Source organism: Heteronotia binoei, chromosome 14 (assembly GCF_032191835.1).
Source record: "Heteronotia binoei isolate CCM8104 ecotype False Entrance Well chromosome 14, APGP_CSIRO_Hbin_v1, whole genome shotgun sequence".
NCBI classification, from domain to species: domain Eukaryota; kingdom Metazoa; phylum Chordata; class Lepidosauria; order Squamata; family Gekkonidae; genus Heteronotia; species Heteronotia binoei.
This window is the reverse complement of record NC_083236.1, coordinates 71,408,162-71,419,424: the sequence shown is the minus strand read 5'-3', so window position 1 is coordinate 71,419,424 and position 11,263 is coordinate 71,408,162. Positions and strand designations below refer to the sequence as shown.

Here is an 11,263-nt window from a genome sequence, read left to right as displayed (position 1 = left end):
TCGAGGCCCACTTGTCTACATTTCATTTTATAAGGGAAAGTGAAGAGTTCATGGACAATGCATGAAGCACTCTTGAGAGGGCAACCGGAAGAAGAGGAGGGAAAGAAGAGTATCTCAGCACATGGAGGAGCACTTGCTATAGGAGGCGGGTGCCCACAGGAGTGGGGAAACCAGGAGCCATTCTGAGCCTCTTGCTAAGCAATCCGTTCCAGGATCTCCCCATAGATACTGATTCTGGACCACTGGAACAAGAGCTACTCTCCTAGCCTCCCCCAAGTTTGAAGGAGATTTCTCAGGCCCCCGTAGATAAGAAGACTAGTGTGAGCTTAGGCTAGTGAGAGATGCTAAAGACAACATAAAAGGGTTATTTTCAAAGTGGGGAGGGGGGAAGCAAGGCCTTAGTAGGCCCACCAAGGGTGAGGGAAATTGTAACAGGTGAGGGAAAAGATGTTCAGCATGGCAAAAATAACACATGATGAGGAAGAAGAAGATGAAGATATTGGATTTATATCCTGCCCTCCACTCCGAAGAGTCTCAGAGCGGCTCACAATCTCCTTTCCCTTCCTCCCCCACAACAGTCACCCTGTGAGGTGGGTGGGGCTGGAGAGGGCTCTCACAGCAGCTGCCCTTTCAAGGACAACCTCTGCCAGAGCTCTGGCTGACCCAAGGCCATGCTAGCAGGTGCAAGTGGAGGAGTGGGGAATCAAACCCGGTTCTCCCAGATAAGAGTCCGCACACTTAACCACTACACCAAAACAGGGAATATCAGCCTGGAGGTAGGACACAAACACCTAGTTTATTTAAATGAAACTAAATACTCAGGGCCACATGAACTGCATCCAAGGGTACTAAAAGAACTTGAGGATGTAACTTCTGAGCCTCTGGCCATTATTTTTGAGAATTCTTGGAGAACAGGCGAGGTGCCAGAAAACAAGGCGGGCAAATGTCCCCATCATCAAAAAGGGGGGAAAGAAGGATCCAGGTAACTACTGACCTGTCAGCTTGATGTCTGTACCTGAGAATTTTATAACAAATCTTCAAACAGTCAGTCCTTGAGCATTTAGAAAAGATGGCCTGTGACTACTAAGAGCCAGCATGGGTTTTTCAAGAACAAGTCAAGTCAGACTAAGCTTCCTTCCTAGTTACTACCTTCCTGGATCAGGAATGCTGTAGACATAGTTTATCTTCATTGCAGTAAGGCTTTCGATAAGGTTTCCACTTACTATTCTCGTTGTCAAATTGACAAAATGTGGTTTGGATCCTATTGCCTTTAGGTGGATCTGTAACTGGGACACGGCGCTATTTTCGCAGGTGTAACGTTGCACCTCTCGGTGGGGGGGGCATGTCATGGGCCAAACTGCTCAGGAAGCCGCCTAAGCCTGGCCACGGCCCCAACTCCACCCCCTCCTCCGCCTGAACTTCACGCTCCGCCTCACTTTCGCCCACGCTCGGGCGCAGCCCTCAGGTGCGGTTGCCCTCCGCCGGAGCGGCACTCGGGCAGCCCCCCGCCCACGTAACTCCTCTCCACTATGGTGGCGCCGGTTGTACGTTGGCGCAAGCCCTTCCTGCGCCCACGTAGTGGCTCATCTGCTCCCAGAAGACTTTCCGCCCGCCCCCCCGGATTGTGCTGCAAGTGTTTCATTAGTTCCCTGGGATTTAAAAAGATCTCATCTTGTCTCACTGATCTCACCGTTGTCTCCCTTTATGGATCAAAGCTGGTTTAAATCAGGATTAGAAAGAACACTTTACACCATGGAGGAAAGCCAATCTCATATGATTAAAAGATACTGTACATAAAGGATAAATTTTGGAAAAATCAAAATTAGACAAGAAAGCGGATATCAATACCCACAGTTCAAGCATCTCTCAGAGAAAGTGGAGATTAGAGCATGTCTATCCACTCCATCCACTATCTTAACAGACAGAAACATGGGGAATCTTAAGGGGGTGATCTCACATATTCATAAAATATTAATTGGTTCAGAGTCACGAAAACCCTTGCCGTAACCAAGGCAACAGGATAGCTCATGGTTCTTCACAGAGGGACAATGGACAAGAATTTGATTTAAGTGTGTAAATATAGATGTACAATCTATAAAAGTTTTGACATACTGGTATGTGACACCAGCAAGATTACATCATGTTAACCTGACTCACCAAGCTACTTGTTGGGGAAAGTGTGGAGAAATGGATACTTTTATTTATTGTTGGTGGGTTTGTAAGCTGATTAGAAAATTCTGGATCATGATAGTGAAACCTGTAAAATTAATAACAGGTGATGAGGTTTGCATGCTCTCAAAGAGAGATTATTGAATCTTTAGAATGACTCTAATACATGTTCCCCAACAGAAATCTAATAGTAGTACAGCCAAAGCAATATTGTGGTATATCAGCACATTGTTGAACCTGTCAATATTATCAATTATTTCTGCAAAAAGGAATAAGGCCAGTTGTGAGAATAAATACAACGGACTCTAGAAAGAGGCTCTGGACAAATGCCCCAGCCTTTGGCACTCAATGTCAGTTTGCTGTGGTGTCATACCATTATGATGATCGCGCAGATGCTGAAGTTCAGCATTCCTTTAATCTGCAGTGCATTGTTGCTACCTTTTCCTGTCATATTCAGCCTTGCATCTTTTAGCATCAGCATGTGCTTTTAGTGTGATCTGTCTTTTTTGGCCTGGCCTTGTATACCATACAGTATGTGCTTCAAGGCAGCCATTTTCTGTAGGGGAAGTGATCTGACTGCAGCTTTCCATCTCTTCCCCACTCCCTGCAGCCTTAACTTAGGAAAAGTACAGTCTTTCTCCACAGTAGGGACCAAAGCAGGAGGGAAGGAACCTCAATAGGGTATAACGAAACAGTCCACCATTTTCTCCAGGAGAACTTTTCTGCCATCTGGAGAGTTGTAATTCTCAGTGATCTCCAGCCCTCACCTGGAGATTGGCAACTGTGGTTCCTCACGAGGAAATGGCTGGTTTGAAGGGTGGAGTCTATGGCATTGTACCCACCTGAGGACTCACCCCTCCACAAACCCCCTATCCAGGCCCCACCCCTCAAATCCACAGGAATTCTCCAACCTGGTGTTGGCAACACTATCTCCTTTCCAGCCAACCATCACCTGTCCCTCTAACTTCAGCTTTCCATCTCCTCCCTGCAGCCTCTACCTTGGAAAGGCACAATAAGGACCAAAGCAGCTTACATCATTCTCTCCCCCTTTTGAACTGCACAACAACCCTGGCAGATCCTGCTGTGCCACATAAGGTTGTCATAGTGGGGCTGCTACTGAACAGGAGCAAGCAGCCATGCCTAGTTAAGTCATGCTTCTGTTGATACAGCCTAAAATTGTAGTGAGCCTGCTGAATGTCAAGAAGAAGAAGATGATATTGGATTTATATCCCGCCCTCCACTCCGAAGAGTCTCAGAGCGGCTCACAATTTCCTTTACCTTCCTTCCCCACAACAGACATCCTGTGAGGTGGATGGGGCTGGAGAAGGCTCTCACAGCAGCTGCCCTTTCAAGGACAACCTCTGCCAGAGCTATGGCTGACCCAAGGCCATGCGAGCAGGTGCAAGTAGAGGAGTGGGGAATCAAACCTGGTTCTCCCAGATAAGAGTCCGCACACTTAACCACTACACCAACTCTTCCTCCCCCACAACAGACACCCTGTGAGGTGGGTGGGGCTGTGATATCTCTCATAGCAGCTGCCCTTTCAAGGACAATCTCTGCCAGAGCTATGGCTGACCCAAGGCCATTCCAGCAGCTGCAAGTGGAGGAGTGGGGAATCAAACCCGGTTCTCCCAGATAAGAGTCCGCACACTTCACCACTACACCAAACTGCCTCTCCATTCAAGCAAGACAGCTCTTGCTTGGTGCTTAATTAGCTTGTTTGTGCTCCTTATTTCTGGACCAAGGACTGCAACAACAGTGGTGCCCTTGGGACACCCCCAAACTCCCCCCCCATTGTTTGTTTCTCTGCAACTGTGGCAGGTATCCAAAGCAAACCGCCCTTCCCAGCAGTCCAGCCCTCCCTAGGTAGCAGCCTTAGTGAAAAGCTGCTCTCCTTGGGTCTTGCCTGTGATGCAGCAGGGAAGGGCTCCGCCTGCCCCCATCTCCATCTCCGTGACAAACTTTCCCTGGCAAGAAGACAAATGCCTCTGCCCGGCCTCCGTGGCAAGGCTGCTGGGAAGGGCACACAGACGAGTGACGGAGATGACAACTGCTCTTGCCTGAGCAAGCCAGCACCCGGCAGGCTTCTCTCCAAACGACGTGTGTGCGTGTGTGCCTGTATAAAGCAAAGGAAAAAGCTGCATTGCCTTTAAAAACCGACTCTTCTGTGAGGCATTGCCATTGGTTCAGCAAAAGCGCACTCAGTTCAAATGCATTAGCAGATTCTTCCTGAAGGTTTTCAGTTGGCGAAAGCTATAATGCACTTGTGGGGAGATACGGTTGGTGTCATTTACAGGCCTGGTTCCTGTCAGTTCTCTATCTTAGCATCTCTGTAAAGCTGCTCTCTTCAAAAGAACAAACAATTTTTGGGTGGTGACTTAAACTTGGCCCTTGAGTTGGATAGTTTGCGGGGGGGGGGGGGGCGTGACTCCTGATTTAGGAAGTTCTTTCCATCAGGGCAGTTAATTAGCTAAACCCTATTATCTGATAGTTCTTGATGTCTTCCAGAGAGACAAAATTGTCTAATGTATACAACTCATGTACAGATTGCATAATTGCCCTTATTGGCTGTAAAAATAAACAGGCAAATTTGTCTATTGGGCTAATCTTTCTGTCTGATCATGGTTTAGCAACTGGACTTTAAGTACTCCTCAAGCAAAATCTAATAGTTGGAGGGAGTTGAAGGAGGAAAGAACTCCCAGCTTCTTGCTAGACCATTGAAGGGTAAATTAGCTCACAAACTCTTAGCCGCCCTGAGCCACTTGTGGGAAGGGCGGGATATAAATCTTAAATAAATAAATAAATAAATAAAATAAAATCAGAAATTTCTGCACTAACCATCCTTCTTGGACAGGGTTTTTAAAAATCATTACAACAGTACAACACCAAGCTGATAAACTCCAGAACCCACATCAACCCTTACCACTCCCATATTTACTTTCCATCATTTCAGAGGCTTGCAAATAGACTTTGTGTTGGGTTTCTATTGCAATTTCACTTCCTGTTGTCATGAGTTAATTAAATGAATGTATATGCATGCTGATGTTTAGCCAGTGAGAGGTATAGCCAATGAGAATGTGTGCACGTATTTCCCGCTCAGGCTAGGTGTCAATATGTATAGTGAGCATTGAAGCAAAGCCCTAATTGGCTAATCCATATATTTGGGAGGTGGTCTGGGGAAAACCATTTGGTCAGTTTTATCGCCCTTTGTGTAAAGCCCTCAGATCTCCATGCTGTTAGTTTTTGGACTCAAGGAGAGTCGAGATGTAGCCTAGAGACTAGATAGGATAATGAATCCTTTTGTTTTCTAGAAATCCCAGTCTACCCTTTCCTCATAGTAAAAGTAAACTACTTTTTATTCTTAAGCTAAAACGTCTGCCTGGCTTGTTTATTGTGGTTCTCTCCACACAACTCTGCTAAAGTATCTGTAAACCCCAACACTTTGACTACTCCAGGAGAGGAGACTTGGTGTTGCGGATCAAGTGGGGAAACTGCTGGACTTGTTGAGCGGCTTGCCAGGGATTTGGCTACGCAGTTGCAGGGCATCTTATTGTAGACTCCTCCGTTCTGAAAATCCCTACTCTCCCTCCAGTTGCCACAGCAGACAGACCCACCACACTGCTCAATCGAAGCCGCAACATTTTTACTTCTCTACTTGCCAACAGATTAGCCCACCTGCTGACTAAGCTCAGCACTTAAAAATCAACATGGTCTTCTGCCCCAGGGGAAGGGAACTTTCCCCCAAACCAAGGGCCTTAGAATCAGAGTTGGAAGGGACCTCCAGGGTCATCTAGTCCAACCCCCTGCACAATGCAAGAAATTCACAAATACCTCCCCCTAAATTCACAGGATCCTCACTGCTGTCAGACGGCCATCTCAAAGGAAGGAGAACCCACCACCTCCCAAGGAGGAAACCTGTTCCACTGAGGAACTGCTCTAATGGTCAGGAAGCTCTTCCTAATGTTGAGTCGGAAACTCTTTTGGCTTAATTTCAATCCACTGGTTCTGGTCCTACCTTCTGGGGCCACAGAAAACAATTCCACACCATCCTCTAGAGCTGACAGCCCTTCAAGTACTTGAAGATGGTGATCCTATCACCTCTCAGCTGCCTCCTCTCCAGGCTAAACATGCCCAGCTCCTTCAACCTTTCTTAATAGGACTTGGTCTCCAGACCCCTCACCATCTTCGTCGCCCTCCTTGGATCCGTTCCAGCTTGTCTATATCCGTCTTAAAATGTGGTGCCCAAAACTCAACACAGTACTCCAGGTGAGGTCTTACCAGAGCCGAGTAAAGTGATACCATCACATCACGTGATTTGGACACTAGACTTCTGTTGATACAGTCCAAAATTGCATTTGCCTTTTTAGCCACCGCATCACACTGTTGACTCATGTTCAGCATGGTCCACTAAGACCCCTAGATCCTTTTCGCACATACTACTGCTAAGACAAGTCTACCCCATCCTATAGCCATGCATTGGATTTTTCCTACCTAAATGCAAAACTCTACATGTCTCCCTGTTAAAATTCATTTGATTGGCCTGGAGAGTTAGCAGTTATATAAATAAAGAGAAATCGAAATTTTTATGCAAAAATATGCAACCAAATCGAATTAAAGAATTGCAAACGGTGACAGGTTGTGAAGTCACTACTAAAGTTAAATATCTTGGATTAGAGATAACCATGAAGAATATTGACTTGTTCAAAAATAATTATGAAAAATTATGGTGTAAGATGGACAAAGACTTGATGAAATGGAATAGACTCAACTTGTCCCTATTGGGCAGGATAGCTCCAATTAAGATGAATATTTTACCAAGAATAATGTATTTGTTCCAAACTATCCCGATTGTAAAAGATACCAAACAATTTAACAAATGGAAAAGGAAGATTTCTGATTTTGTATGGGCTGGAAAGAAACCAAGGATTAAGATGAAGATTTTAATAGATGCTAAAGAGAGAGGTGGTTTTCAGCTCCCGGATTTAAGATTGTATCATGATGTAGCTTGTTTGACATGGATCAAAGATTGGACAATGCTGTTAGATAAAAAACCTTTATGGTTAGAAGCTCATGGGAATAAATTCGGCTGGCACGCGTATTTGTGCTATGGGAAGAATAAGATGGACTGTTTTTTCTCTCACCATTATATCACAAATAGTTGATTAAACACTTGGATAAAATATAAGAAATATGGTGACGAAAGAAAACCGCTCTGGATAGTGCCAGCAGAAGTAATAAAAATAACAGCTGAATCTGATGAAGAAAGAGCTATGTCATACAATCAACTGCTCAAGATTCAAGGAGACAAAATCGAATTAAAATCTTCAGAAGAGTTAAATAATAAGTACGACTGGTTTCAAATGCAACAAATTAAAAGCTTGATGGAAAATGATATTAAATCGGATGGAATTAGATGTGAGCAAAGAGAACTGGAAAGGGTCCTGCTTGGAGATAATGAAAAATTAATATCGAAAGTATACAAATTATTATTGAAATGGTCCACAGAAGAAGTAGTAGTAAAGTCTCAAATGGTCAAATGGGCAATCAGTGTGAATAGAGAAATACAAATGGATTCATGGGAGCACCTTTGGAAGAACTCGATGAAGATCTCAACTTGTCAGAGTATCAAAGAGAACTGTTTTCAGATGATGTACAGGTGGTATATGACTCCGAAAAAGCTGGCTAGAATGAGTAAGAAAATGTCGGATAGATGTTTGAAATGTAGAAATCATGAAGGTTCTTTTTTTCATATGTGGTGGACTTGTGAGAAAGTGAAAGAATTTTGGAAGATGATACAACAAGAAATCTCCAAAATTTTGGGTGATGACTTTAAGAAAACGGCAAAGACTTTTCTGATTGGATTACAATTAGAAAAATTTCCAAAGGAAGACAGGACTTTAATTTGGTATTTGCTCTCAGCTGCTAGGATGCTGTATGCGCAGCTGTAGAAACAGGGAGAAATACCAGAGAAATGGGATTGGATTGTGAAAGTTTTATCTTGGAGTGAGATGGACAAATTAACGAAAACCTTAAGAGACTATGATTTAGATATATTCAAAAAGAAGTGGAAGAAATTTAAAGGATATCTGGAGAAAGAGTGGAATGTTAAAGGACATTGGACAATTTTTTAGCATTAATGAGAAAAGAAAACTAATGAACTTGGTTAATGGTACGTTTATAATAGAAACTAAATTTATAACTTCGGGGAAGTCAAATATTGGAGGGGGGGGGTTGAAACATCATATGGGTTAGTATAGAAAAGAGGCAATTAAGTATTGTAACCATATGTTATGAATAAATTCATTTGATTGGCTTTATTCATTCATTTGATTGGCTTTAGCCCAGTTTTGCAGCGTGTGGAGGTCATCCCGGCTCCTGTTGCTGCCTGCCTCGCTTTCACTTTCCACGGCGCCCCCTCCCCCCGCGCGAGCCTGCCCAGGCGCGAAGGCTGCTCCGGCGCGGCAGTCCGAGGCGCGACAGGCTCCCTCCCTCTCCGGGGCGACCCCGCCCGTCCCGCCCCGGCATAAAAGGCTGCTTCCCTCCCTCGGGCGGCGTCGTGGCGCAGCAGCGGGAGCGGGAGCGGGAGCAGCAGGAGGAGCATGGCGGGTGAGTGGCGGCGGCGGCGGCGGGCGGCGGGGGCAGGGGTGGCGGGGGCGGCGGGGCCGGGCTGAGCGGCTGCGGGTGTCGCCGTGCAGGGCGCCGGGCGCTGGTGGTGCTGGCGCACCCGGAGCGGAGCTCGTTCAGCCACGCCATGCAGGAGGCGGCGGTGGAGGCGCTGCAGCAGCGCGGCTGGACCGTGGCCGTCTCCGACCTGTACGCCCTGCGCTTCAACCCGGTGCTCTCCCGCCGCGACGTCGCCGCGGGCCGCCCGCCGGACCAGGAGCGCTTCGACTACGCCGCCGAGGCCGGCCGGGCGTGGCAGGAGGGCCGCCTGAGCGCAGACATCGTGGCCGAGCAGAAGAAGCTGCAGGACGCCGACCTCGTCATCTTCCAGGTGCGCCTCCGCCCCCCCCCCGCAGACTAGGCCATCGCCTAGGGCGCCAGACGGCCTTCCAGCAGCCCTGCCTCCAAGGCCCCCTCTGCCCCACCCCTCGCAGCAGCAGCAGCAGCAGGGGGCCTTGGCCGGGAAGGGACCTGATGCTCCCCTGCTGCTCTGCTTCTCTTCCAGTTCCCGCTCCAGTGGTTTGGCGTGCCCGCCATCCTGAAAGGCTGGTTCGACCGGGTCCTGACCCAGGGCTTTGCCTACTCCTACGCCGCCATGTATGAACAGGGGCCCTTCCAGGTGGGTCTGCCCTTTGGGACCCCCAGAGCTGCTGCTTCTCCACTGCCCCCAGCTCAAGCCCCCCCACTGGCTCTAGCTGCTTGGCGGGAAAGCCTAAGGGGAGGCCCCGAGCAGCTCCAGCTGGGGGGGGGGCAACCAGGCTGGCAGATGGAGGGACCTCCCCGCCCCTCCAAAGCCACCTGTGGCGTCCTGCATGATTGTTGCTTGGTACTTCCAGAAAAAGAAGGCTGTGCTGTCCTTTACCACTGGTGGGATGGGCTCCATGTACACCCCCCGAGGCATCAACGGAGACATCAACATCCTCCTCTGGCCCTTGCAGGTGAGAAAGCAAGACCCAGCCTGGCTGCTGGAGCTTTACCGAGTCTGTTGGGCCCACAGAGGACATGGGGCCACCTCCCTCCTTTTTTTAGGGGGCCCAGAAGTGTCTCCCAGCTGGTCAAAGGGCTTCTTGTGGGGACTGCCCCCCCCCAAGTCCTATAACAGGTCCCTCCCGCAAAGCCAGAGCAGCCGAGGAAGGGCTCTAGCACCAGCCTGATCCTGCTGCAGGTGTGAGGCTCAGCCCCCCCCCCACATTGGCCCTCTTTCTCCCCGCAGAGCGGTACCCTGCACTTCTGTGGCTTCCAAATCTTGGAGCCCCAGATAGCCTTCAGCATTGCACACACCCCGCCAGAGGCTCGCTCCCAAATCCTGGAGGGATGGAAGAAGAGACTGGGGACCATCTGGGACGAAAAGCCCCTCACCTTTGCTCCAAGCAGCAGCTTTGACCTGAGCTTTCCTGGAGGCTTCGTCCTGAAGAAGGAGGTGGAACAACAACTGCAAGGCCAGAAGTATGGGCTGACGACTGGGCAGCATCTGGAGAAGCCGCTCCCCCCTGACAACCAGGTCAAAGCCCAGAAGAAATAACCAGTCCGGGGAAGCCTTCAGTGACTGGCCGCCTTTTCTGGGCAGCTCAGCAGCATGTCTAGCAGGGTAGAAGCAGAACCCAGCCGCAGGTGGAGGGAAAAGATACCAAGAGGAATCTCTCCCAAGGGCCTCCTTGCTGGTGGCATTTAAAACTCTCCCATCTCTGCTCTGGGTCTTAAGATGTAGTTGCTTCTGTGCTGTGAGACCACCAGGCTCTCTCTGAACACACCAGTCATCATGTCACGGTAGCCTTTCATGTGCACTTCTCCGCACTTTGAACACAGTGGGTGGGGCTGCTCTTGGAGCAGTCGGTCTGTCAATGTACAAACCTGAGTCTTGAAATAAATTTTTTTTTAAACCACTGCAGACACCTGTCTTAAGAAACTGGGCGTGAGTCCCAGCCAGACAGCTGCAGGGTATGCAAAGTGGTTTGCAACGAGCATAGTTGGCGGCTGTAAGCGCTCTTCAGATACAACAGACATGGGGGTGTCCATTGGGCAGTTCTGGAGGGAGGCTGATGAGGCCAACAGCCAGAGTGTACAGAAAGACAAAAAGGGCTGGATTCAAACCTCAGCCGTGGGGTCAAATTCCAGCTCTGCCCTCCTGAGTTCAAGTGGCATCTGGCAAGTCTCCCAAATTCAGATCCCTCTCCCTCCTCCCCTCGAATGCCTGCCTTGCAGGGGAAGGAGTTTGGCGGCATCAGTGCGGCAGTGCAGGTGGATAGTTCCTGAGCAAGAAGCCTGAGAAGCAGCGGATACTTTCTGCCGCTGTTCCCAAAGAGACAGGAGCTCTCTGGCCAAAGCAAAGGGCAGCTCTAAACAGGCTGCAGGAGCCAGTTGCGAGCTCCTGACGGAGGGGAGGGGAGGAGAGGCGGTACAGTCCAACCACCACAAAGCAAGAGCCTTGGAG

The 11,263-nt window shown here is 48.6% G+C and overlaps 1 protein-coding gene across 1 annotated transcript; it reads left to right on the top strand.

Moving 5' to 3' along the window:
* The first annotated feature begins 8,856 nt into the window (after positions 1-8,856).
* NQO1 (NAD(P)H quinone dehydrogenase 1) lies at positions 8,857-10,715 on the top strand. Its single transcript, XM_060254250.1, has 4 exons — positions 8,857-9,163; positions 9,338-9,451; positions 9,669-9,770; positions 10,046-10,715. Exons 1-4 carry the CDS (start codon positions 8,921-8,923, stop codon positions 10,352-10,354), a joined length of 768 nt encoding a protein of 255 aa, XP_060110233.1. The 5' UTR covers positions 8,857-8,920; the 3' UTR covers positions 10,355-10,715.
* Positions 10,716-11,263: the final 548 nt, after the last annotated feature.

Coding starts and splice junctions, on each gene's coding strand:
- NQO1 (XM_060254250.1), top strand. CDS start 8,921: ATGCAGGAGGCGGCGGTGGAGGCGCTGCAGCAGCGCGGCTGGACCGTG. Junction 9,164..9,337: donor CCGACCTCGTCATCTTCCAG/GTGCGCCTCCGC, acceptor CTTCTCTTCCAG/TTCCCGCTCCAGTGGTTTGG. Junction 9,771..10,045: donor TCCTCCTCTGGCCCTTGCAG/GTGAGAAAGCAA, acceptor TTCTCCCCGCAG/AGCGGTACCCTGCACTTCTG.